Source organism: Sycon ciliatum, chromosome 9 (assembly GCF_964019385.1).
Source record: "Sycon ciliatum chromosome 9, ocSycCili1.1, whole genome shotgun sequence".
Classification (NCBI taxonomy): domain Eukaryota; kingdom Metazoa; phylum Porifera; class Calcarea; order Leucosolenida; family Sycettidae; genus Sycon; species Sycon ciliatum.
The window spans coordinates 12,051,174-12,078,507 of NC_088651.1; the positions used below are offsets into that span (position 1 = coordinate 12,051,174).

Below are 27,334 nucleotides of genomic sequence, written 5' to 3' on the forward strand. Positions count from 1 at the left end.
TACTCCAAACGTTATCATTTCCGTTATTATTTGCCATATTCCGGTTGACGCTCTCCCAGTAATTCGCGATCTACTATAATGTTCAATGTTCGCACCACCTCTTAGTCCTGTGATCTGCTCCTGCCCGCCCGCCAGTATTTCAATGTCAGTTACCTTCTTTGCGTCTGGATATCAACCGAGGCTGTTCACGAGGCTGTTCACGAATGGAAGTCATCCATTCTGCCTATCTCCTATCGTCGAGTTTATTCCGACACGACCATGCATGCCGACAGTGTCTTCTAATCTCAGTCAATTATCGGAGTCCGGCGATCAACTAAGTAATCTTTCTCGCCCAAGTCTAGTCTACGCATCTTTATTATCTTCTTTCAGTGTTCATCAGTTCGTGCTCTGCTACCCGTACTCAAATCACGAGGACGTGATTGTATTTGAGAAGGGAGGTGTAGCGTTGGCACGCTGGTGACTTTCACAGCGTATAGCGTACAGCTTAGCTTATCCCCGTACTTCCTCCGTATACAAAAACTTCGTGACTTTTTTTGAAAGCTGCGTACAGCTCTGGAATTGTTCCGTTTGACTCGGACTAACACTCGTGGCATTGTCTAACCTGTTAACAAGCTATATACAAAGAAAAAAGCAACTCAGACGAATGAGATTGAGTTTTTTCAGAGTCTTCGTTGCTCATGTCATTGTCACCTGACGACGCTGACTCCGCATCGCCACCAGTCGCTGCTTCTGCTCGCATTTCGTTCAGATTATTGTCACCTGCAGTGATGATCCGACGCTGGACTTTGGCTACGTCCTCTTCATCTCTAGAGCTGCGTACGAATCTGTGTCGACTATATTCAGTCGTTCCAACCCGCGACCTCCATTATGCCGTAAAACGAGTCGTACAAGCACATCCACACGCTTCGCATCTTCTCGCGAGGATAATCCTCCCAAGCATTCTACAATGGCTTCGAGGAGGTCCCTGCGATTCCCCTTGGCGACAAAGGAGACGTCTGACTGGAGAGAGGCGAAGAAAGCCAGGCCATCGATATTCCGATCCTGAGTCTGCTCTGGTTGCACGACGACTGAAATGTTTCATCTTGCCATGCGAGCGAAGCAACTCTATGTTCTCACGCTGCGCGGATCTATGGGGCCGCGCACCGCAAGTATGAGCCTGGCCAGTTTCAGGGCAGCGAGTGCCGCGTGACTCCGTGCTCCAGGAGCAAGCTACACTGTGTCAGTTTCGAGCAAGTCAGTGTTAGTTTTTTTTCATTTGACTCTTGAGTTTCTGTCGGCAACGTCCTCACACGTATGGCGTCCGTGGAGAATCTGTTCGAGATCAACCAAACTAACCTCGACATGGACGTGGGTTGTCGATGACAGCCTTTGGCGTGATTCGTTGAGCAGGTTCTTGCTCAAAAACACCGTTCAAAAAAGTCACGAAGTTTTTGTATACGGAGGAAGTACGTTAGCGTATCCCATACATTATCATGCGGAGTCTGCCTATGTATAAAAGCTGCTGCTCACAATTCTTTTCCTCTTCCTTTTCTTCTTTTTGGTTCATATTCTGTTTGAACTCTAGCGTGCTAGGGTGGCCGCTGGTGTTGAGTGCCTCGCTGTGTATGGGAATAGCATCACAGAACTGGTTCTGAGCAGGTGATGCTTGCCAGTCGGTTGTTGATGTCTGCTGGGATGTTCTTGAGGACTTGCGGTGGGTGATTGCATTGAATGTTGACGTACAGTGGGGTGTCATAGAGAGGCTCACTGGCTCACTGTGATATCTAGGTAGTTAACGGCATTCAGCTTGGTGTCTATAGTGATTTGTAGCAGCTTAGGATCTTGAAGATGACACTTACTCTGTGCCAGCCAATGGAGTTTAGAGGGTGGCAAGCCCGTCGTTTCTGTAGAGGCCAACAGAGCCGATGCTGAAGTGCCGTTTGAGTTTGCTTAGGAGGAAGGTGCCGACCAGTTCACATGCTTCAGCGCCATCGAAGGATCCTTTGGTGATATCGAATAGTCCGTCTCTGTTTTTTTCTTACCCATGTTCGGTTAGTTCCGAATAGGAGTGAATGTCTCGCGTGCCGGATTATTTCGGGATCACAGCCTGGAATTGTCACAAACTGCTTGGCGTAGGCGACGGCTAGGCGCAGGAGGTTTTCCGAAGTAGATGGATAAATATCGACTCTATCTAACAACCCAAATGTGGGGGTGGCTTTCTCCTCAACTGCCTTGAACCAGTTTATGACGGTGGTTGTGTTTTTCCATAGGTTGATGTTGGGTTTGTCCCGCACCGCTTCCACTGTGCTGCTTAGTAAATTTTTCTGCGGACTTTGCTGGATCTATTAAGCCGCATAGCAGGAGAAGTTATCTTTATGGTCATTGAGGATGACGAATCCCTCTGCCTTTGCCATGGTGTCGATGTGGTCCTACAGGCTCTTTTCAGCAGCGATGTTGTCGTTGTAGGCGCCTTCTGGTGCTGCTTGGCAAATTATTGTGATGTTGTCGTCGTAGGCGCCTTCCGGTGCTGCTTGGCAAATTCTTGTGATGTTGTCGTGGAGGAACTTCCTGTAGTCTTCTGGCGGCATTTTGTACAGGTTTCATGTTTTGTCTGCGGATACAAGTATGTCGTTGGAGCTGGTAATAGTTTGTAAATCTTCCTTCATCTTGTCCTGTAGTTCGTCATGCATGCTGTGTTAGCTTCCGTTGCCAATCATATCGTACATATCGTCCTACACGCAATTCCTGCACTTTGCCTGAAGCCCCAACATCAGCTTATACCAGATCTCCGTTTTTTTGCTGCCTATTTTCTCTGGTTGGCCTTTCCTTTATCAGAAAAATTGTCTTGAAATGGTTTCAAGTTCAACAAGAAGCTTGCGTTTTTATAACTGCTAATTCTTCATTCAGATTTGATTCTCTTTGCCTCGCCCTGTGTAGGTTATTGCCTCTTCTAATTTGCCATTTTTCTTGCCCTGTTTTTGCTTACTGCCGTGGCTGGCTATTGCCCCCCCCCCTCCCTCCATATTGGACTATATTCCCTGGCAACGGGGAGGTGAAATAAATAAAGTTAAAATAAATAAATACCTGTAGAAAGGAAATGGACATATGGATACGAGTTAAGAGTAACTCTCCATCACTGTAACTGGATACTATATACAGTCAGAAAGTGCAATAACTAGGCACAAAACTGACAGAGTACTGAGACATTCGATGTCCTGACACCTAGCTTCAACACATCTCCGTAGCGCTAACGGACAGCCTTCCAACTTGGAAGGTTCAATGTTATGGGAGGACCAAAGAGGGGAAGGCAAGCGCAACGAAAACGAGCAAAAGCTACAGTCCCAACGGAACAAAGAATGTCGATTGTTACTGGACGATGACGAGACCAGTACGATATTTGACAAAGCGGTCTAACTACAATTCGAAGCAGCAAAGTAGCATGCCACCCAACTTGGGTGGGTCATAAATAAATATCTCAGTACTCTGTCTCAGTACTCTGTCAGTTTTGTGCCTAGTTATTGCACTGTCTGACTGTATATAGTATCCAGTTACAGTGATGGAGAGTTACTCTTAAAAAAAAAAAAAATTTCACGGTTCGCGTGAGACTCGGCTGGAAGCCGAGTTTTCCGCATCCGCCGTGGGAACGCCACCAATTAATTGGGAACTCGTGGCCTGGCACGAGGGTAACATGGATGCAGCTAATGGGATTTCGGTCTTTGACCACTTGGTGGTGGGTCTGATCTACTCACCTCCCACCGTTTAGGCGCTGCATCTGCGCCTTTGATCCTAGAGAGTTACTCTTAACTCGTATCCATATGTTCATTTCCTTTCTTCATTTATTTATGGCTCAACATCTGAGTTTTAAATAAATATCGGCTACGAATTTCTTAATCTCGCCCACTTGCGGTGGTCATTTTCGCATTTTGAATCCAAAATTCTCTCCTTACAGTCGATATAAATACCCTTTCTATGGGGTTCGGCGACGTCAAAAACTCACATGATGTTGTGCAGTGTTCCAGTTGTACGTTTCTAGTCCCTTTTAGCGAGCAGCGGAGTGATAAAAAGCGCACTCTGACAGAAACTCACAATGTGTATGCAACTCGCCAGCATGATCATGGTAGATATTCGGATTGCGCACACGCTATCCTTCATTTGTACGTAGTATGAAATGTACCTTAGACACATGATGTGAGTTTCGCTGTCGGACACCCCGTATGCAACACTCTTGGCAGCTCATTTACTCTTCATATTATTGCTCTATGAGTATGGGCAATATAGGATCAGTCGAGGATCAGTCAAGGATCAGAAGAATTAGTGGAGGGCGATATAGAATAGTGATATTACCCGATGTGCTGCTTGAAGCATAGCTGGTTGTCTGATGTGACTCTGATGGAGCTTGTCCACCTCAGGTTCAGCTGTCCCCTGGAATGTCAATTTAAGTGTCAGTCACACCATGATTCAGTCTTTCACAACTGCTGACATCTACACCATTTAATACTCTGTGGGTATAAAAGTATCCAAACGTTTTCCTTTACTGCTTTCTGATGCTAGCTTAATGGGTGAAACTAGGATTAAAAACATGATTTTCATCCTGTTACTATTCTTGAACTAGCTCTGCCCTTCGGCACTGAGCACTGCATTCGACAGCCTGGAACTTCTCTGTTAGAACAAATCTTCTCAAACATATTGCTGTACTCAGAGGTGTGTTTCAACTCGGATGGGACGATTAAAGACTGGTTTTGTTGATACTAAATAACTCTTTTTTTTCATTTTCTCCAGAGATTTATCCTACAACAACTTTGAAGTCCTGGAAGCTTATCAATTCAACTATCTTGTCCGAAACAAGTTCAGACAAAGTATCAGCGGTGCCATATATTATGACTTGTAAGACATGTCTATTTCTGATATCCGCTTTCGAGTTTGCTTTCATTATTAGTAAAAAACGAGTCGGAAATGACTTCGTTAGAAAGTGCAAAATTACACGGGTTTGTTTGTTGATGAAATATTTCGTGATGGACAGTTGCCATCAACCAAGGATCGGCAGCTTCCCGAAATTCTTTTCTGAAACATTCACCCCTTTTTGAAATAACAGGAGCGTCTAGAAAAAGAATTCAGCAACCATATGGGTATGACAGTTTGAAGGAGTTACAGCCGCTAAAAGGCGTAGAAACATGGCGTACAGAGATAGACAGTTTAGCATTGATGGGAATAAGTGTCTTCCAGCCTTCATCTCTTGCCACAATTATTCATTATAGGAATACAAATTCTATTAACCCTTTGCCGGTCTAACTCAATGTATGTGAGGGGTGGTCACGCAAATACATGTACACACAACCAGCAATAACTCAAGAACCATGTGATGTAGGTATGGGTAAACCATATATTTTCAAAATCTGTATGCCTGAACGAGTCCAGAAAATTCAAATATGACTAGGTCCAGGCAAGGGTAGGGCCATTGGTAGCCCTTCAAGTTGAGAGAAAATACAATTGCGAATGAAATACACGAACATCACAGCACGAAGGGCATACCAAGTTCGTGATGGAGCTGAAGTCGTACGATAAACAATCAGGTAAGGGCTACGTCTTTACAGGAAATGCAGGCTCTCTACAATACCGCCATTGAACACCAACACCTCGCCATCGGCGATACGCCAGCAGCAGCAATTTCCATTCCACGATATCGCAGCTTCGGTTTGTTCATCTCAGGGCTGCTCGCGTCAGATTCACTCTCACTCAGATGAGCACTCAGGCGCGAGCTTACGCATGCCGTGATTCTCACGGCCAGGCGAATCAGTTGATCGCACCTGATAAGTCCTTGTGACAGTCGCTGTCGCCGTGTCGGCAGCAAGAAGGCTTCCTCTCTGTTTGGAGAATTTTATTTCTTCATTCGTGGACGATATATTTTTGAACTAGCAGGACTCAACGGAGCTCTTTTTCTCAACACACTACACTGCAAACCTCCCGGGAGATCCAGCCTGGACTGGTGGTGTTACTGCTCTCAGAACGCTTGTCAAACACGGCCCCAAGAGATGCACTCGCATTCTCGAAATACACGCATGGCGGATGGTCGTCTTTTCCAATTTCAACAAACTTCAGTCGATCGATACGGCAAAAATTTGTATGGTAAGCATGGTTGTTTTGTACATCGTCATAAAGCCTTGGACCTCAGCTACGCGTAGAGCGCCTGTTTAGCTGTCTCCTAGCAACAAGACCCCAAAAAAATGAGAGCCAACCATACCGATACTATAGTATCGGTTCGCTTATGGTAGACCGGTAGAGGGTTAAGATTTATACTGGTGGCAAGATCACGTTCCCGTGTGCGAAGCATAACACCCATTATCGCCTTCTTAGTATTTGACCCCACTAATTTCCCTGATACCTAAGCGGTCAAATATATCGCGTATTTGACTGCTTAGTCAAATACACGATATATTTGACTACTTATATTTGACTCCTAAAAACTTCTTGGACTTAGAAATTTTCTCTCCAACTTAGAAAAAGAAATTTTTGAAGAAAGCAGAAATACACAAGATGGGATTTGAACCCACAACCTTGTGAATCTCAGTCACTTTTCCTTACCACCCAGCCACCGTGCTACCGATGCTGAACCTAGTTTAAACAATGATCTTGACTTTCAATACAGTACAATGCGGTATAGGCTATAGTATAATACTAGAATTACAAGGATATGTCGTATATGAAGAGAAACTATTGCGTGGAGAACACGATAAATAGATTATAGACCTCATAGTTGGTCTATACAGGATATATAGACCTCGTAAAAGACCTCGGGGGACCTCGGTCTTTTACTCGGTCTATATATCCTGTATAGACCTCCTAACCGGTCTATAATCTATACTTATCACCTTCTTAGTATTTGACCCCACTAATTTCCCTGATACCTAAGCGGTCAAATATATCGCGTATTTGACTGCTTAGTCAAATACACAATATATTTGACTACTTATATTTGAATCCTTAGAATTTCTTGGACTTAGAAATTTTCTCTCCAACTTTAAAGAAAAAGAAATTTTTGAAGAAAGCAGAAATACACAAGATGGGATTTGAACCCACAACCATGTGAAATCTCAGTCACTCTTCCTTACCACCCAGCCACTGTGCTGCCGATGCTGAACCTACTTTAAACAATGACCTTGATCCTGCAATGCCATACAATGCGGTATAGGCTATAGTATAATACTAGAATTACAAGGATATGTCGTATATGAAGAGAAACTATTGCGTAGAGAACACCATAAATAGATTATAGACCTCCTAACCGGTCTATAATCTATACATATATTCATTATACTCATAGGTTTGAGGGACAGGTGAAAAATGGAAAAATCCAAATAAAAAATTGACTGACACCACCAGGACACCAGGACTCGAACCAGGGACCTTCGCTTCCGGACAGTAATGCTCTAACCTCTGATCTATGGTGCAGTTGTCATCCCAGCAGAGACTGTTCCACATTTTCTTCACACTTCAAAAACCACGCTTCCTTTGAATCCACACAGGTGGGTGAAACACAGCCCTCACTGTAATCCACACACGTCACGTATTAGACCTATTCTTCAAGGGTTTGTTTGGAGGCGGTCAAAATAGTGTTGCAATCTGTCACTTTGCAGGCAAAGACGCAAATCCATACAATCAAGTAGACATTTTCTTTCATCTATCAAACGTTTTCTTTCCCTTCTCTTCAGGATAGTAAAGATAATCTTGAAAATAATGCCGTGATCAGCTGTCCGCAGATTAAGTAAATCTGATCTATATATTTTCCCGGAAAATCGAGAAGACCCTGGTTTTTCGTGAATAGCAAGGTCCATGGTCCGAGTCCTGGTGGTGTGACTGATGTCCAAATTTGCAATTGCAATTTGTGTTAGCTCACAGTGGACATAGTTTGATGCGCTCCCCATGATGTCAAGTGAATGGCCAAGGGCCCTCTTGATTGGTGTGAGTTGCCAGTATGATGCAAGCCAGATATTGATTGATTGAAGAAGGATAGAATATCCGTCACTGTGGACAAGAGTCCTACTATAGGTCAGTTGGTTAGAGCATTGCTCAATGCTCATGAATAGCAAGGTCCCTGGTTTGAGTCCTGGTGGTGTGACTGATGAATTTTCTTTCTTTCATATCTGGCTGGCTAGTGTTGAGTTTCGGAGAGGAAAGAGCAGTAAGAGGCATATGGCCTCTAATTTCCTAATACTTTGAAATTCTCTGTGAAGTCTAAATTTGAAATTGCGATTTGTGTTTGCTCGCAGTGGACATAGTTTGATGCGCTCCCCATGATATCAAGTGAATGGCCGAGGGGTCTCTTGATTGGTGTGAGTTGCCAGTACTGAAAAAGCCATTATTCTAACGAGGCGCATATATGACGATTTCCCAAAATTGACTAGTTTACGTGTACCAAAGGTAACGATTCTCACTCATTCTCAACGCTCATTAGGACAGTATATGTATCGATTTCTGTATAACGATTTCTATTTTAACGACAGATGGTAGACCTACACGACCCACGCGCGCGGTTCACGATCTGAACCGGCACTTGGCTGGAGTCGAGGCGATGACATGTAGACGAACATCGGAACAAAACACGAGTACTCGTACTTCCTCCGTTAACAAAAACTTCGTGATCGAAATTTGAGGGGCTGATTTGGGCACAAACTGCCGTGAAATGAGTCACAATCACTTTCTTGGCCTTCCCTGGCATGCCATGACAGAGGTACGATGCAAGGAAAGCGACCTTTCACAACAAGTCGAGCGGAATCGATGGTTGCGCTGTGGAAACATAGGTGATGGCAGTCATGTCGAGCGAAACTGAAATGCCACTTCTTCGAGGGGATATTGCGCTGCTTGGTCTCTCTACCACTTTAGCACTGAGTACGTTGGAGAGTGATAAAACGGAGCAGCGAGCCCACACAATGAGCGAGTGAACAAGGAGCTGCTCCGATCGCACGGCTCCATGAAAATAATTCTGAACTAAAGTAACACGTTAGTCCTGGTTCAACCTGCGCAAAGCCCAGATTCGAATGCTGATGATGACCATGCATTCTTTCAGAAGTCTGCAGTCAGATGCGAGTCTCGTGGCTAAAGAAAGTCGACTGGACTTGCTAGCCGCTGCCGTTCAGTGCTGGTACATGGTGTCCATTAGAGAAAATGGAATCAGTTTAGCTGTGCCTTTACTCCTCGTTTCGCGGAGTTCTGGAGAGCGAAGATGAAACCAGGGAGTCGTAAAATATTTTTCACGACTCCCTGGTGGAAACGAGTTATCGCCATCACGGCGGATCACGCAGCTTGAAAGCAAACTTACTTGAACGGCGGCGACATCAAGAGGAGTGTGATCAAAGAAGCCGAGGCAAGGCTGAAACGAGCTCAACAACGACTCGAGAGAGAGAGATGACGACTCGCGTACAGCAGATGACGACTCGCGTACAGCAGATGACGACTCGCGTACAGCAGATGACGACTCGCGTGCAGCAGATGACGACAGCGACGCAGGTCAAAAATGAATCGAGCGAAAGCGACGCAAACTGAACTCTCTGCTCATTCCGCCAACAGTTTCTCTTGTAAAAGCGCTGTAGATAGGCTGAATCACCGTCGTCCAGTAATTTGCAGTCGATACAAACTGTTCTTGACCTGTTCTAAGCGTTTTCATATCCATCAAAATCCATCACGAAGTTTTTGTTAACGGAGGAAGTACTTATATATTTTTGCTCCTCGCTCTTCCTTTGACCACTTCGTAGTTTTCTTTTGTTTCGAGTTTGCACTGTTCCCATATCAGAAACTGTTTTCCGTCGTGCTCCCCGTTCGGTTGTTTGGGATTATTTTACAAAATCCGAGGATGAGAAGTCAGCTACCTGCAGGACTTCCCGCAGCGTATGTTTAGTAAGGCAAAACGGCGAGCAACCACTATGCGCACCTGAAAACACAACTACGGTAACTTTCAGAATTCTTCTGTAGTCTCTGGGAGTGCAGTTATTTCTACGGCATCAACGCTGAACAGGACGCAAGTTGTTGACAAACGTTGCTGTGACACAACGTTCTGGTCCTCAGCAGTAGCAGTAATCATGGTAATGACAGTATGGCGTTGCTCAGTTGGAGGCTTCCATTGTGCCTCAACTTTTGAAAGCATCATAAAAGACGTACTGTAAAGTTAGAAACTTTTGCAAGTGATTAAATTTCGCTACTTTCGTGGCCGTTGCGCATTCTGGAGAAGAAAATTGCCCCAAACAGCTCAGTACGTGCATTGTAGACAGCACAACTACAAGATTCAAAAGAGGTAAAAATCGCAAAGTTTTCTCATCACAAACCAGCCGCATTCATGAAAACGCAAAATATGTGCGCCACTAAAGTTTATTGCTATACTGAATTCGAAAATTCCACTATTTTCTTGCCTATGCCGGTTCGTGCGCGAGCATGAGCGTGCGAGGAGAATGTTTGAGAATGTTCGTGCATTCGTTCGTTAACATCAAGAACGTTCTAATACTCAAATTTTATGTTCGTTTCAGCCCTATTTTTAGCATGTCGGTGTCCATGATCCACTTCCCACCTCTCTTCCGGGGTGCAGCAACGCCCAGAGTGTTCCGCGCTCCTGTCATCACCGTTTGACGAATACCATTCCAGGGAGTTGATGGGCTATTAGTGTTGTCGAGCCGGTTGCTGGTGAGAGTGGATTCCAGCTCATCACAATACCTTCTTCGCATGGTTGGGCCCGAGAGGCAACCAACCAGTATTCTTTGGCTGGCACGCTGTTTCTTACCGCGCTCAACAGAGCTCCACACATGGCGTAGGCGAGAGAGATCGAGTCTTGCAACCGCTAGTCGGTGATCAGACTCCACCAGTGTACCAGAATATGACCGACTGTCCACAAGTAGCTGCCGTTGTCTATGAAGACAGAATATAATAATCTCTTTGATTGTAAATAGGGATCAACACACCATCTTGAGGTCCTCTTCTCCAGCCAGTCCATGTTGTTTGGTGTCGCGCTGGATGCTGAAAAGCAGTGTTGCAAGTGAAGAGATGATGTGCCTCGCAGAAGTCGGCTAGGACAGCTCCGCTAAAATTCCATTGCCCGCATCCGTAGTGTCCTATACACCGATACTGAGAACTCATTCCACCAAGCTTGGCGTTGAAGTCTCCGGAAATTAGAATAACTGAGGAGGAATGTACCTTGCTGAGAGCTGTGCCAAGCGATGAGTAGAAGTCCTCCAAACAGCCCTGGTCTTACGCGACTTTCGCTGAGGTCGGAGCGTAAGTGTTGATGATGGAGATAAAACACTTTTCTGATGAGCGAATCTGCAGAACTGCAACACGGTCTGACTCGCTCCAAACGCGATGCACCCGCTCCCAGAGCGAGCAATGAGTGCAGAACCCCAGGCCATTATGTCGAGAGTCTGAAGGGAGGCAGAATATTCGGTAGTCGCCAATAACATCGTCAAATCCATTTTGAATTTTCGTCTCTTGCAAGCTACAAATTTGAACGTCGTAGCGCTGGAAATCGGAAGCCAGCTGTTGCTTCTTTATGCCTGATGATAGGCTGCGAACGTTGAAGGTACTGACAGTTAGTTTAGACCATTGTCTATTTTGATATTACCTTCAGTCATGTTCCATTCATAATCACTGTGAGCAGACAAGTTTCAGGAACAATTAAATTGTTCCTATGATTGTGATGTGAGTGGGCACTTAGTTTAATTTTGTTTTTGTTTTTGGTGGCTTTTCCCCCTATGGGCACCATTCAAGCAATCTATAAGATGTATTACAACAGGTCAGAGTCAAAGTGTACAACGACATTGTCTTTTTGAGGAGCTGGAGTGCGCTTAGTACCTGCTGTACACCTACTGCTGAAGAATATGAGAAGAAAACATGCATGTTTTAGATGGATGTGTGGCTGCTCATCCGATCCCCCTGTAGAGAGCCCTCGACACTAAAGTTGCAGATGATTGGCACTTATCTGTGCTAGGGTTGTAAGATAAAGTAGTGGGCAGGTTCATCACAAAGAACCTCATATTCTCATGAGCTCTGGATCACAGCCGTGAGTCAGTTTCAAATTTTGCAAACACTGAGCCTAACATGGACACAGTCCTCAATAAAAAAGCAAAAAGAATAGCCAGCTCTGTTGTTCTATTTTCCCTTGATAACTATTTTCCTATTGATGCTGGCAGACGTTTATTTTTGTCAACTGGTGTTTGTTTGGTTGTTTGGTTGTTTATTTGGTTTGTGTGCATGTGTGTGTGTGTGTGTGTGTGTGTGTGTGTGTGTGTGTGTGTGTGTGTGTGTGTGTGTGTGTGTGTGTGTGTGTGTGTGTGTGTGTGTGTGTGTGTGTGTGTGTGTGTGTGTGTGTGTGTGTGTGTGTGTGTGTGTGTGTGTGTGTGTGTGTGTGTGTGTGTGTGTGTGTGTGTGTGTGTGTGTGTGTGTGTGTGTGTGTGTGTGTGTGTGTGTGTGTGTGTGTGTGTGTGTGTGTGTGTGTGTGTGTGTGTGTGTGTGTGTGTGTGTGTGTGTGTGTGTGTGTGTGTGTGTGTGTGTGTGTGTGTGTGTGTGTGTGTGTGTGTGTGTGTGTGTGTGTGTGTGTGTGTGTGTGTGTGTGTGTGTGTGTGTGTGTGTGTGTGTGTGTGTGTGTGTGTGTGTGTGTGTGTGTGTGTGTGTGTGTGTGTGTGTGTGTGTGTGTGTGTGTGTGTGTGTGTGTGTGTGTGTGTGTGTGTGTGTGTGTGTGTGTGTGTGTGTGTGTGTGTGTGTGTGTGTGTGTGTGTGTGTGTGTGTGTGTGTGTGTGTGTGTGTGTGTGTGTGTGTGTGTGTGTGTGTGTGTGTGTGTGTGTGTGTGTGTGTGTGTGTGTGTGTGTGTGTGTGTGTGTGTGTGTGTGTGTGTGTGTGTGTGTGTGTGTGTGTGTGTGTGTGTGTGTGTGTGTGTGTGTGTGTGTGTGTGTGTGTGTGTGTGTGTGTGTGTGTGTGTGTGTGTGTGTGTGTGTGTGTGTGTGTGTGTGTGTGTGTGTGTGTGTGTGTGTGTGTGTGTGTGTGTGTGTGTGTGTGTGTGTGTGTGTGTGTGTGTGTGTGTGTGTGTGTGTGTGTGTGTGTGTGTGTGTGTGTGTGTGTGTGTGTGTGTGTGTGTGTGTGTGTGTGTGTGTGTGTGTGTGTGTGTGTGTGTGTGTGTGTGTGTGTGTGTGTGTGTTGTCTAAATGAGTATGTTCTACTGTGATTTGTTGGTCATTTCCTCATCTGAAGGCGCCTCAGCAACAACAACATGAGGATGATTGACCCAAATGCTTTCCGAGCAGACCGAACGGATCATCTGGTATTAGAAATGAGTGCCTTGTGAGTAAAGTGTTTTTGCATGCTAATCAATTTACAACAATCACTTAAGTAGCGTGCTCCACTGCTTGAAGAGTGCTCAAATGTTCACCACACAGTCTGCACACCAATATCTACTGCCTGCTTCCCTGAAACTGTAGACCAAGTTCTGTGGCAAATGCATGTACCACGGATGAACGTGTACTCTGATTTATTCCGAGTAAGATTATTTGTGAAATGGAGCAAGCACTCGAATATCCGGTATAGCTGTTTCAACCCCAGGTTTTAAAAGTTGGGATCATCAGGCAACTGATTGCCTCAAAACGGGTAGCCTGAACATCAAGATAAAGTGAAGCAAACGCCCCTTTTTTATTAGTGAAACAGAAGGGTTGCTTTTGAATAGCAAATCCAGCTCATCACAATGCGGAGGGACTTAACAGGCGGTCTCTGGACACCGGACATTGTAGTAGTTTTAGCTATTTATTAAATAAAATAATTATACTTTATTAACTTGAATCGGAACTTCCGGTTTTCATCTTTGATTTACTACCTTATATGTGCGTATAAGGGGGTTAAGCCTTTTACTATCCGTGTGTACTTGAATCGATCTCTAGAGATCGATGGGCATGCATACACTAAAACATTCGCAACCCGATGAATTCTTCCTGTCTCACCTCACACCCCATTGCCTGTATCAATGTCCGCTCACTTAGGAAGAAATGTGCCGCACTGGTGGATTTTTGTGCCACTCATTCACCATCTATACTTTGCCTTCCAGAGACTTGGCTGTCTCCGAACATTCCTCTTGCTGTCCCTGGCTACTCCATTTTCAGACGTGATCGTCCAGCAGAGGATAGTCGAGTAGTTGCGACTGACGCCCGGGCATATGGAGGCGTTGCCATTCTTGCTAAATCAGGGATGTTTACTTCGCTACACCACCGTACTGACCTCCATATTCCAGGTTTTGAAGCTACGTGGGTGGAAGCAAGGGTTTCACAGGGCTCGTCCTCCAACTGTCTGATTGTTGGTGCTGTTTACCGCCCTACAAACAATTGCTCTGCACAGGTGGACTCTTTCATGACTTCCCTCCAACAATGTTTGTCACTGATTCGAACACTGTCCAGTTCCATCCTTGTCATGGGTGATTTCAATGCGAAGTCTGCCGCTTGGTATGGTTCTGCTACCGACAATCTGGGCCATCAACTTTCATGTGTTCTTAATATCATACCTGCCAAGTACTGAGAGTGCTTTTTCTGGATCGCCATGGCAAAATCCCGGGAGTTGCCTTGGTTTTTCGTGGTGTCCTCTCTTTTCCAAAGGAATCCTTTTTTAAACTTTTGATGGCACCAACATACTGTAGAAAGGGTAATTTTAGCGACGAAAAACCCTAGCGAATTTAGCGCTTGATCATTTTCGCTAAAGTTTCAAGTCGCTAATCCGTTGAGACATTAGTAGTGTACTGGTGATCCGTGAGTAAAATCGCTGCAAATCGCTAAAATAAAACCTCGCTAACCGGTTGACAATGGGGAAACGTTAAAATTAATAGTCGCTAAAATTACCCGTTCTACATTATCGAAAATAGATGACTGATGGTGATCATCGGATCACACTTACGCATGTTCAAGACTCAAAACGGAGGTTTTAAAGGGACTGTTCACGGAAGAAGCACTAGTACTGTAGTAGATCCACTGGTACTGGAGGCTATGGTGGTCCGGAATCAATAAGGACAACTACTGGCCTGTGACAAGTCATTTGAAGTGCTCCAAGTACAATATGAAGCTTGTTTCTTGTACAGTGAATTTCGGGATAATCGACAGGAATTTTGGGATCGCGGTAGTTCATCCAAAATTGCGGGATGATCCCGAAAAAAATCTGGATACTTGGCAGGTATGGAATGTATGTATGCCCTAACACAACACGTGAAGTTCGCAACCCATGATGCATTGGGCTCTGCTGGCACTGCTCCAGATTTGATCATAAGCGATCGACCTGACAATGTATTCTCCCTCTGCACCGAGGCCCCGCTTGGGTAGTGTGACCATTGTTTCGTCCTTGGTAGATTGACCCTCCCCCGGTCTCTTGTATCACCGATATCCACGCCCTCTTGAACTCCAAGTAGTGCCTCAACACCCATCCCGAACTTTCGCCAATTTGACCTCTCCCGACTGACCTCGGATTCTGCTTCGGATGTCCAAGCTGCTATTGCCAATGTTGACTGGCCTCTGGTTCTGCGTGTCCAAAATCAAAATGTGGATACTACCCTGATAGCTTTCTACCACGCTTTATTTAATGTATTCTTGCCAGCGAAAGTCCAATCATCACGTCCAGGCCACAACAAAGTTAATGTGGCTCGCACCTATGTCATAGTCTAGTTAATTTCTGACCAAAGAGAGGCTGAATCAAGGGAAAAATGTATGAAGAATGAAAAAATATGTTTGAGGAATGCAAATCTCAAAGAAAAAAAGGGTGTCACCGAACTCACTTTTCTGAAAATCACAACCTCAACAAGTTATAGAAAGGAAGAGGACATTATGTTAGTTTATTTTTTTGCGATTTTCATCAGGTATTGGTCTCTAACTCCACAAGAACAATCATACCTGGCCTTTTTCACTTCCCACATCATAAAGGGGTCTACTATGAACGTTTTGCACTTTATTTGAATCAAATTGAGCCACAATGAAGGGTTTTAGGGCTAATTTAGCAGATAAGGAACCAACAGTCTAAGTGATCAAAACAGAGGGTCAGGTGCCCAAAGTGATAATTCTCATGTTCCAATTACCAAACCGTGTGGAGAATAACCTCCAAAAAAGAAAACACAGAAGAAAAACGGGTGGCCGACTTAATTTTGGCTACAACTGATATTTCCACCGGAAATAGAGACTTTTAGACAAATTTTGCATATTTGATGGGGTGCAGCAGGTATTGTTAGAGGAATGGCAGAATGTTACAAGTCAAGGATAATACTAAGGCATTGTTCTTCTGGTTTACTAGCAAAACCATTATCTAGCTACGACAAGGTTGAGCATCATTCAATTGTTTGCTCACGTGCTACCGCTATTTGCGACAAACAATACACGCGGTAGGCTTTCCATATGAGCAGCAGGTAGAGGTCAGCATTGCCAGGTTGAGTCATTGTCAATAGCTGCCTTGTAACAGCAGGGATGGCACAGCACACCTCAGAGTCGCAACACGAAATGCCTGCAAGGAAACAGCACACACGCAATTAGAATTTGAGGAGTGTACGCTACTCAGGCACATTCCCAAAACAAGTATAGGATGTGAGACTAAACAGCAATAAGTTCTTGGCCGTGACTGCTTTGTGTGCTACATGACTGTTAAAATTTCAGAGTGCTTGAATCTGCTGCGCAAGTATCAATAATGTCCACGGTACAGTTATGGCACGTAGCAGTGTCATTCGCCTTTTCTCCGTGTGTTCGCACTTAGCACGTCTGTTACCTCTAAGCACGGGATCGCGCTTCTTCATATCATTCTATGTATATAACTCTGCTTTCAAATTCATTCTAGAAGTTCATTATTCTCAACCTTCACTGGAACAACAGCAGCACTGTGTAGAGGAACTTATATTTTTCCATACAGCATCTACAACCTGGAGTTATGTTACAGCTGGGGTGATGTTACAGCTGGGGTGATGGTACAGCTGGGGTGATGTTACAGCTGGGGTGATGTTACAGCTGGGGTGATGAGGTTGGCCATCTGGTGGAAGTCCTTCACCGTTTTCTCGTACTACTATTCCCTCTATTTGCTTTGCAGAGACAGAGACAGAAATTGATTTTCACTATAATCCTCATTTCATCATGGGACATTATCAAATGTATAACACACGAACATGTTAGGAAATATCATGAATTTGAAGTGTTTATATTTCATGAAAATCACACCAAATCAAATACTCAGCCCTGTACCACATGCTCACTTGCAAGTTGCAACAAGTGCAATACCACAACAGAGCACTGGGAATATGTTGTCCAAAATCAGCTCCTCACGATGCAGATAGTGCAACCTAGTACATGGTATTTCTAGTCTCAACAATTCTTGAAATCAGGAAGAACACAAAATGATGTGCACTTGCCATCAAAATTCTGCAGGCGACGATGAGAGACTGTAGCTAGTTCGCGTTGCGTACCTCTGCTCATTCCTTAGAAATCGAAGTGGCGTCCTCTCCTTCCGCAGAGATCACGTCACGTCCAAATTATTACCGTATGTCCGAACCCTTAAAGCCATGGCGGTATATTCGATTATAAAGCCAGTCTCAGTTATAAAGCCATAGGCTCCATAAATGAAAAGACATTTGAAGTATGTTTTGTAAAAATGAAGGAATATTATAAAGTACTATACTAACAAACTTACAGCCCAGCAGGAAGGGTGAACAAGTAGAGTTAGATTGAAATTTCTGTGTGGACTTTGACTTTTATCAAGTTTTATGCCATGGCGTAGTGGGTGAGTAATTTTGCATCTAAAATATCTAGGAAAGCAGCGGTGTTTCGAATATAAGGCCATGGCTTTAAAGACGCTGACATACGGTATGTAGAAGCTTTATCGCTCAATCTCCTAAGAGCTAGCAGCTAGAAACTATCACCATCGCTTTCTGCAACATTTTTCTTTCCATCTAAAGCAAGGCGATTCATTTTTCTCGCAGAGCAAACGCTTCCCTTTTCCTGTTTCATCTTTCCATGTTAGAAGGATGCAACCTTAGACTCCTCCACGGACAGAATGACAGTGAAGTGGTCAGCACCACACAATCACTGATCAACAAGAAAGGAAATACTAAAAAAAGAAACTACTTCTTCGTTGGCGATCTCACCACGATTTTTCAACACAAAAGTCGGGTGACCCAAAAATATTACTTCAGTGCAGCCACGAGTGCAGTCGCGGTTGCGCGCGAGTCGTAAAATGTCAACGTCCATGCGGCTTCAGAGCACAAGTGAGACTCTTACAACCTGTACAAGAAGTACCCCAGTCCTGACAATCTCACCCATTACAACTCTGAGCGGAACAAGGACCGGAATATGTCTCGCAAAGCCCATTGTGAGTTTATCTCCTCATTGACGTCCCTCAGCTCAGCCCATGGCAACCTTCCAGCACCCAACCTTTTTCAGTTTTTCCGTCAGGCACGATCAGGTACTACTGCCTCTTCGGATGGTAATGGCGTGGCCCAGCTCTGTGAGGAGAATACTGTTCATACGGATTCGATTACCATTGCTGACGCGCTAAATACGCAGTTCGTAAACTTCGGGACCAAAGACGATCCTTCTTGGTCTATGCCTGACTTCCCCCAACACCACATACCGCCACTTACCTCTGCTTCCACAACCCCCTCCCGCATCAAGAAATATATTAGTCAATTAAAGCTGAAGAAGGCCACAGGCGTTGATGGCATTAGTCATGAGCTTCTTCAACTTCTTTCTCCAGCAATCGCGTGCCCCTTAGTCTCCTTTTCAACATGACATTTTCATCCCTTTGGTGAACAGTCTTTGATCATGTCTATCCTCATGTGAACCCTCTCCTCAGTCCTTCCCAGTCCGGTTTTCGTCGTAGGGACTCCACGTCTTGGCAGCTGTTGCGTTTGGTACAGGCCTTACATCAATCCAAGGACACTGTACAATTTAGTTTGCTCTGCTTCTTTGATCTTAACAAGGCCTTTGACTCGGTATGGACTAGAGGTCTACTCTGTAAGCTAAGAGCATTCGGGCTTTCTGGCAACGTTTACAATTGGCTCACTACCTACTTGATTGGCCGCAGCCAGTTTGTTCTTTTCAGGGGACATCTGTCTCGCCCAGCCACAGTAGAGTCTGGTGTTCCCCAAGGTTCTGTATTAGGTCCTCTGCTTTTCATCATTTATGTAAACGATCTGGCCTCCCTTCCACATACCTACCTCTGCACAGATGATACAGCATTGCATGTTTTCTCCTCTTCACTTTCAGCTGCACCTGTGACATTGCAGACCCACATCAACAAAGTTGTCAATCGGATGACGCTCTGGAAACTGAAGCCAAACGCATCTAAAACCGCTATTCTTTGCTTTCCTCCTCGTCCCAATAGTGACTTGTCTGTATTAAGTCCCTCGCCTTTCACGTTCCCTGATGACTGTTACTGTATCTCAATAGTTGATCAGCACAAACAACTAGGGATTGTCCTGGATCAGCATCTGTCCTTTGATCTCCACATTACGTACCTGGGGAAACGTGCAAGTTCTATTGTTTGCTTCCTCTCCTCTCACTTATCTCATTTCCCCTGTGATTGCCATTTAATGCTGTAAAAATGCTATGTTCTGCCTGTATTTGACTACTGTTCCTCCATTTGTGCTGGCATCAGCACATCGCTCATGAATCGTCTCGAAGTCACACATCGTCGCTTAATTCGCGCAGTCTTTGCTATTCCCCGTTTGACGCCCTCTCATACTGTCTATGCTATCGCATCCGGCTGCCCTCTCTCTAACAGGCTCAGACTTTCATCATGTAAACTAATTCATAAAATTCGTCTTGGTCTTGCCCCACCTCATGCTTTATCCCAGCTTAGCTGGTTTCATCAGTCCTCAGCAGCTACCCGAAACTCTCTCTGCTTCCGTATCTCTTCTGAAGTCCCCTCTATTTTTGGCATATACTCATTGGTCGGTGCTGTCACAGGACCTCAAGACTTGCATGCCAAAGACTTTCCACTTTTTCTACTTTACTTCGCTAAGTATTCACTTGTTCTGGGCCACTGTGTATTTCGTATCTCTTGAGTTATCTTTCTTTTGAATTCTCTTCTTTCTTTCTTCTTTCTTATACTTGTGTGTCTACTACTTTTCTTTTGTTGATTTGGCCGTGGTTGGCTATCGCCCCTCTCTCATTCAATATTGGCATCGTTTGCCACGAGATGATGAAGTGTTTCAGGGACAGCAATTTTAATACGGCAACCAAAAGTACTAACTGTGCGGTAACCATGCTTTTTTACAATAATAACAAACATGCGGGAAAAAAAACAAGCGAGAGAATTGTGAATGAGAAAAGTACGAGTAAAAAAGAGAAAAGAAGAGTTCAGAATGGTTTTCTCGTTAGGATCTTCAGTGAGCGTACGTAACTATGGATGGAATACTAAATCAAACACTTTTACGAAAAACAGAAAGAGGTGCGAAAACGAAAGAGAGAAGCAGAACAATGTCACAGTGCAGTTAGTACTGTTGATTGCCATATTAAATTTTATACTGTTGATAGTCTGGTCACTAATGAGTGTGGGTATTTATGAAAGGTCGTTATTGGGGAATATAAGCAATGTCTTTAAAAACACTGCCTATGAACACCTCGGCTACACCTAGTGTTTAAGCTGTGTTTATATTCCCTTATAAACTAGGGGTTCAGTGTTTTTTTCTATACTGATTGGGACCTTCCTCCTCCCTTGAACCATATTATTTGTCTATGCATATGGAATGTATGAACTGTACCACAAACATGGTGCTGATTGCATGCCCTATATTTATTTATAGTGGGTAACATTTCATCATCTACCCTGTAGCATGTAGGGAACACAACCCTTGGGCAACCATCCACGACCTTGGGCAACGCACTAGGGCCTAAGTCAGCCATCATGCCGTCCGTATCAGGTGTCATTGTTTATGTTTGGCCGAATATCTTCTCTATTGTTACTGCAGGTACCTCGACCACAACAAGCTCACTTCCTTACCTCCCCACATGTTCGACGACGCTGATCACGCCATGAACAAATTGTAAGAATACAAAAGACAGGCGTCAGGCGAAATTACTGGTCAGTCGGCGACACGCATTTTTCACAACAATTTGCGTTTCACCTGCTGGGAGAGTATGCGTGTACTCGAGTCTCATCCTGAGCACGTTTTTTTCTTCTTGTTTTCAGCTCCAGTATAGCTGTATTTTTCATTGCAAAGCCGTCCTCGATTGTTGTGTTCTTTGTTCAAACGAAGTGGACATTCAATCATGAAGGCAGAGGACATAGGAGCCTGATTGGAGTTTCTCGTGGCATAGGACGGCCACACAGAGACACTTTGGGATTTTCTGAATATAAAATACCGTACGCACGATGCTGAGATCAATTTGTGCGATATCAAATTGTTTGTGATCTACCACATCGAGCAAAACGGGATCCAAACACAAGCTTACCGACGGTTAGGCTGCCGACCTGACTGGACAAATAATCCCTGGCTTCAACAGACGCCAGAAGTCGGACACCATGTCCTTTGCCGCGACGTCCATCTCCAAAAAGAACTCCATCTTCGTCATGAAAAGGCTTGAAATACTCAATATTCAACCGAGATTCGCGGTCTCACCCTTTCTCAGATAGAATCATTTTTTTGTTGTAGCAGTTGCAGGGCAGATCCCCGCCACTACTTCAACAGGCGATAGCTCCAAAGCATGCCTGGAACAAGCCATATCAAGGTTGCAAGCCACCCCTCTCAGCAAAAAAATCGAAGAAATTCGAAATTTCAATGGTGGAAGATATACTATGAAGAGAATTTCAAAAAGTATGTTTCGCGGAGCGATCGCTCAATCTACGTCATTCAAACTTTGCAGGATGGTTCAGACGTACATGCTAGGCATGGAACCACAGGCGATGATGCCATAGCTGACACACAGAGTAACACACACAGCAGATTCGTGTGCACAGATACTAAATTAGTGGACGTCGTCATCTTCTTTCCGCTGATCTCGAATGTATTATGACGTGCTATTTCGCCTGACGTGAAACCGGTGCTATTTGATGAAGAAAGCCGAGCGTCGCAGCCTGCGCTTCCTGCCGACTGACTTGACACTTGACTGACAAACAACTGCCTCGGAGCACAAGAGAAGCTTGTCGAACCTTCCACTCGTCAAACCTGCAAGAAAGCAACGATTCCTCCTCCATACACAGTGTTTCAGAGAATTCACCCCTCGTCAGTTTTTGCTTGAGTAGGCTAGTGAAATTTCTGCTCCGGGAGTATTGCATTATGTAGCACTCACTGAGCCGCGTGAATCAGTGTCGCACATGGAGTTGGGAGAATAGATGCTGAGGGTCATTTGCCATTTGCAGCGCTGTCCCCTCTAACCATCTAGTCGCATTCCCGAGCGAGGGACAACAATATGTTGCGACATCGGCAGTAATTGTGAGTCAGATCAGTGGAAAGTCAGTTGGCAGGAAGCGTGAGCTCCAAAATTCGGAGCAGAAACTTTCTTCATAAATTGTGAGCAGTACTAGGTATCAGTTGGGGAAGTGAACTGCCTGAAAAAAAGAAAAAAAAATGCCAGACCTGCCAGGTCTCGATGCTGGGACCTTGCTCTTCATGGGCAATGCTCTAACAATTAACAATTGAGCTAAGAGACCAGGCTTAAAGGGGAAGTAAAGGCAAAAATTAAAATTTCACCAGTTGTAGTCTTCGGGGTGCTGAGTCGAATGGTCTTGGTCGGAGAAAGCTGAGACACTCCCTTCCTACTTGAATCCCAATCGAACTCGCGCACGTCCACCGAAACTGGGTGACTGCGCCCTACTAGATGGGGATTTGTATGCAAAATGTCACTAAAAGCGCCATTTCGTTCTTATAAAAGCACGGATGACCGCGATTGACCCATATGTTGTAGTCTTTTGGACGCTGAGTCGACTGGTTTTGGTCCGAAAAGGCTGCGATGCAGCGTTCCTCCTTTATTCCCAATCGAACATGGTTGAACAAGTGGTCACGTGCTCCTGCGTACACCAGTCAGCTGGTCACCGTGCCTGCAGGGTTCAACTTACTAGCCTGTTTGACCTTTTTTGGGTGCAGTCCTGTCACTCGAGTTGAACTCGAGTTGAACCTTGGTGTGAAAGTTGTCGCCTGCTGGCGTGGTGATCAGGTAATTTGGGCACCCAGGAGCACGTGACCGCTTGTTCAACCATGTTCGATTGGGAATAAAGGAGGAACGCTGCATCGCAGCCTTTTCGGACCAAAACCAGTCGACTCAGAGTCCAAAAGAGTACAACATATGGGCCAATCGCGGTCATCCGTGCTTTTATAAGAACGAAATGGCGTTTTTAGTGACATTTTGCATACAAATCCCCATCTAGTAGGGCGCAGTCACCCAGTTTCGGTGGAAGTGTGTGAGTTCGATTGGGATTCAAGTAGGAAGGGAGCGTCTCAGCTTCCTCGAACCACGACCATTTGACTCAGCACCCCGAAGACTACAACTGGTGAAATTTTAATTTTTGCCTTAACTTCCCCTTTAACCTAGACGCTGCTGACAAGTTTTTCACTCCAAAGGCAGCTCACAACACATGCAACACATACCACCAAGAGTACGTAACCCCCAAGAGTGTGCAACTCCAGCTATGGGGTCTGCGGCGGCAGAACTTCACATCACGTGATGAACCCGTACACATTATTTGCACTCTGTGCATGATTGATACAGGGTTGTACGCAACCCAGCTTTGGCTACAACTCTCTTGTGGTCACTTTGCACTGTTTGCCAGTGTAACCTTTTGAACCATGTCACGTGATGTGAAGTTCTGCCGTCGAAGCACTGCATAGAGGTTGTGCAGGCAGCTGCACACTCTTGGGGGTTATGTACTCTTGATACCACACATACTGATTGCACTTCGGGCTTTTTTAGGCATGTACCGTAAAGTCCGGAGCAAACGCCCACCCCATTTTTGCAAGATCTGCTGGCCTGTACACACTGACCCCATGCACTGTCACCCCTACTGTACGAAAGTGCATCTCACATCGTAGCGGGAAGAGCACTTTGCTACGGTAAACTATGTCCACTTTCCTGGTTTCAAAATCTCCTTGTGCACTAGCGCTATAGCTACGAGCTAGCTAGCTCGTAGTGATTTTATAATGATGGTTGTTTTATTTCGCAAATCCGAACGGGCTTTCTTCCGAATAACAAGGTAGCAAAGAACAGAGTATTGAAGGAACCAAATACACTTCTGACAGTGTTTCAAGCCATCATTTCGAGATCACACAGCGCCCAAAGGTAGGCACCGGCGGATAATGCTAGTTAAATGTGGAAATTGTGCTACTAGCACTGCTAGTTATTTGGAGCGATTGAGCTAGTTATGATGCTAGCAGTGCTGATAGTGCTACAAAATGGCAATACTTGCGGTGGGAAATAATGACTTCCCTCTGCAGTCACTTGGAGTATGGCAGTATCGCAGGGCAAACAGAGTGAAAGAATGCTTACTTTTTCATTACATTGGTACAGAGGGCTGCCAGCGTCCCAGTGAGCACCAGTGTGTCTCTCTGCGCTACTTTTCACTGTGGTGCCAACAGATTGGACGGTGTGCTACTTTCACACATCGATTGTGCTAGACAAGGTCACATTTGGAGACTTTATGCTAGGGCAGTGCCGGTCTTCCCACATGGGTCATTATGCTATTTATTCTGCTAGCGTTATCCGCCGGTGCCTACCCAAAGGCAAATGTTTTTCTTGGGCACTTCGGAGTTTTCAACAAATTAGCAGCGACGTTGTAGGTGTAGCTTCTGTGACATACCCTGTTCGACTTGCAACTGCATTATTGGGACCAGTCAAGCCGTTGACTGACGCTTTATCAGAACAATAATTATTATTGTTCCTGACAGCGCGACATCGTGGCACTGCACAAATTTCTGCGGCATTACTCGTACCACATGGAGAACGAACTATCACAAAGACGATACATTTATTGAATGAAAGGAAATCTCGACAGAAGTTATTTCATTTTAATGACAACCGCTTTTGCACAGCCTCCTGGTAGGACATTTTGTAGGCGTTACAGTCGTTCTCGTACGCATTCGACCTTCATGCCAGTTGTTTACAATTATATTATGATCAATATTTGACTCGACTTTTGTCAAAGCTGTCTATGTAAATGAGTTAATGGAGACCATTAGCAAACCGTCGGGAGCGACGATTGGGACAAACTTGGAACGAGGCCGGCGTGCGGGAAACTCGAATCGTTTCATGCGCACGATTGGAGCAGCCCCAACAGGTGATCACGAAACGATCACGATTCCGGTTGATGTATGGAATCACAGCCCACTGCGGGCAACGGGAAGGGCTGTGATGAAGGCTGATCAAACACGAGTAGGAGTGTTTTGATTACATGTCTGACATGCACCCACGCTTGACACTCATATCAAACTTGTAAATGCTTCGCGAAGGACTGTGATTGGCTAATAGAACATGAACACGACTGTTTTGATTGGATTTCTGACATGAACACGCACTTTGATCTTCCTATCGCGCTTGAAACTTTGAAAGCACGACTCAACCACTGTCCCGAGTAAAAATGCGATTGGTCATCTCCGTGCCCACAGTATTGTGACATGTCAGAAGGACGCATCAACGACAGTTTGCTAGTGGTCTCTATTGACGATATTTTCCACTGATGATTGTCGCAAGAAAATCTTCGTCATGAAAATATGACATGTGTACATGACCTCATTGTCCCTTTGTGGCTGTTGGTTGAGAGCTTACTAATGGATGCGCAGTCAGCAACATGTATCTCTAGACAAAGTTGTTGTCTCCACGTCGACTTTTCAGACACATGTATGTCTTCATTTATTTGAATATGCGTGTCTGCAGAGACGCCTCATGTAGACTTTTCAGACACATGTATGTCTGCATTTATTTGAATATGCGTGTCTGCAGAGACGCCTCATGTAGACTTTTCAGACACATGTATGTCTGCATTTATTTGAATATGCGTGTCTGCAGAGACGCCTCATGTAGACTTTTCAGACACATGTATGTCTGCATTTATTTTGATATGCGTGTCTGCAGAGACGTCTCATACAACATGATCAGCAACATCAGGGGAGATGAGATACCCAGCATTAGGTATTTGGGCATACGTAACGTGTGAGTTTGGGCGTTGAGATTACAGAATATTGACCCAGTTTGACTGCTTATCCCCTACTATTACGAGATCCTAGATGACGCCCAGGCTCTGAGCCCAGACATTTACGGAATGACTGTGCGTACACCGCGTATGTAATTTTTTTAAATGCTCAAATTTAAATAAGCACAGCTCCGTCAATTCCTACTCATAATCGAAATATGTAGATTGAAGAGAAAGCTCTCTGGTTTCGATTGCAATAATCGCTGAAGACATACGATCAACGATCATGGAGTTTTGGCTCTCGAAGGATATGCAAGTGCAAAACGCTCTCAAAGACTTTTTTGAGCAGTTGATTTTCTTCTTTCTGTTTTTTTGCCACTTGGTGGCTTGGCAACTTCAGTGCTAATCCAGCAGTAGACTCGTGGGCATGCTCTTCTTCCGCAACTGTTTGACGGCGTCGTGGACGACGTCGGCGTTTCGTGAATGTTTGATGATCCTTCCGCCTCACCTTACCTTAACAGACTCTCTCTCCCTCTCTCCCTAAACAACTTTTTCGTAAGCGCACTTTACAGCATTGACACTCTTGCAAAGACCTGACCTTGACGCTATAATGTTTCTTCTGCTTTTCTCTTCTTTTTTGTTACTCAATTTTCCCATCCCACGTATTTCATCACTCAAGCGAAAACAGGAAACCCCCTCGGCAGGCGAACTGCCTTTGGTGAATCCTTAAACACAATACAATACAATACAATACGGAAACAGTCAGAACGGCAAGGACAGTGGCTGGTGTGCAGTGCTCATTGCTGAAGTTGCTAGTTTCGCTAAATTCGGAGGAGACGCTTGAGCTACTCCAGCACCATTTCCGACCACCTAGGAGGTTGACCAGTCCATTTTTTTTTTACTGAATGCCACAGTACCATCAGATGCTGCACAGCGGGGGCGGTGACATATTGGATGGAAGTGGGGGCGGGGCAAAAGTAACTCCTCCGACCTAAGGTGTCGGAATCATCGTTACTCCTGTGCGCCCATACATAGGAGAAAAGAAACATGTGCATCCAAGAGGGGAGCACCGGCTTAAACGCGGCTTTGCAAACGATAATGGGGAGAATTTGAGATTGGGATAGGACAAAACAATAGTAAAAGCAGTGCACCGTATGAAGATTGAGTGAACTGATAATCGGATTTTAAGGCTGAGCGAAGGGGATCAAAGAGGGGTAGGAGGGAGCTGGAGTGCGGTCAGTATAATTAGGCTGGTGTGTTGGCAGAAATCATA

At 44.9% G+C, this 27,334-nt stretch overlaps 1 protein-coding gene across 1 annotated transcript in view; it reads left to right on the forward strand.

The window, feature by feature from the left end:
- LOC135824265 (leucine-rich repeat-containing G-protein coupled receptor 5-like) overlaps positions 1-27,334 on the forward strand; it is an 83,225-nt gene that overhangs the window by 12,285 nt on the left and 43,606 nt on the right. The window contains exons 4-7 of the mRNA XM_065336995.1: positions 4,759-4,863; positions 13,198-13,287; positions 20,912-20,986; positions 26,004-26,081. Of these exons, the coding sequence (XP_065193067.1) occupies positions 4,759-4,863; positions 13,198-13,287; positions 20,912-20,986; positions 26,004-26,081 (348 nt within the window). The remainder of the gene's footprint in view (positions 1-4,758; positions 4,864-13,197; positions 13,288-20,911; positions 20,987-26,003; positions 26,082-27,334) is intronic.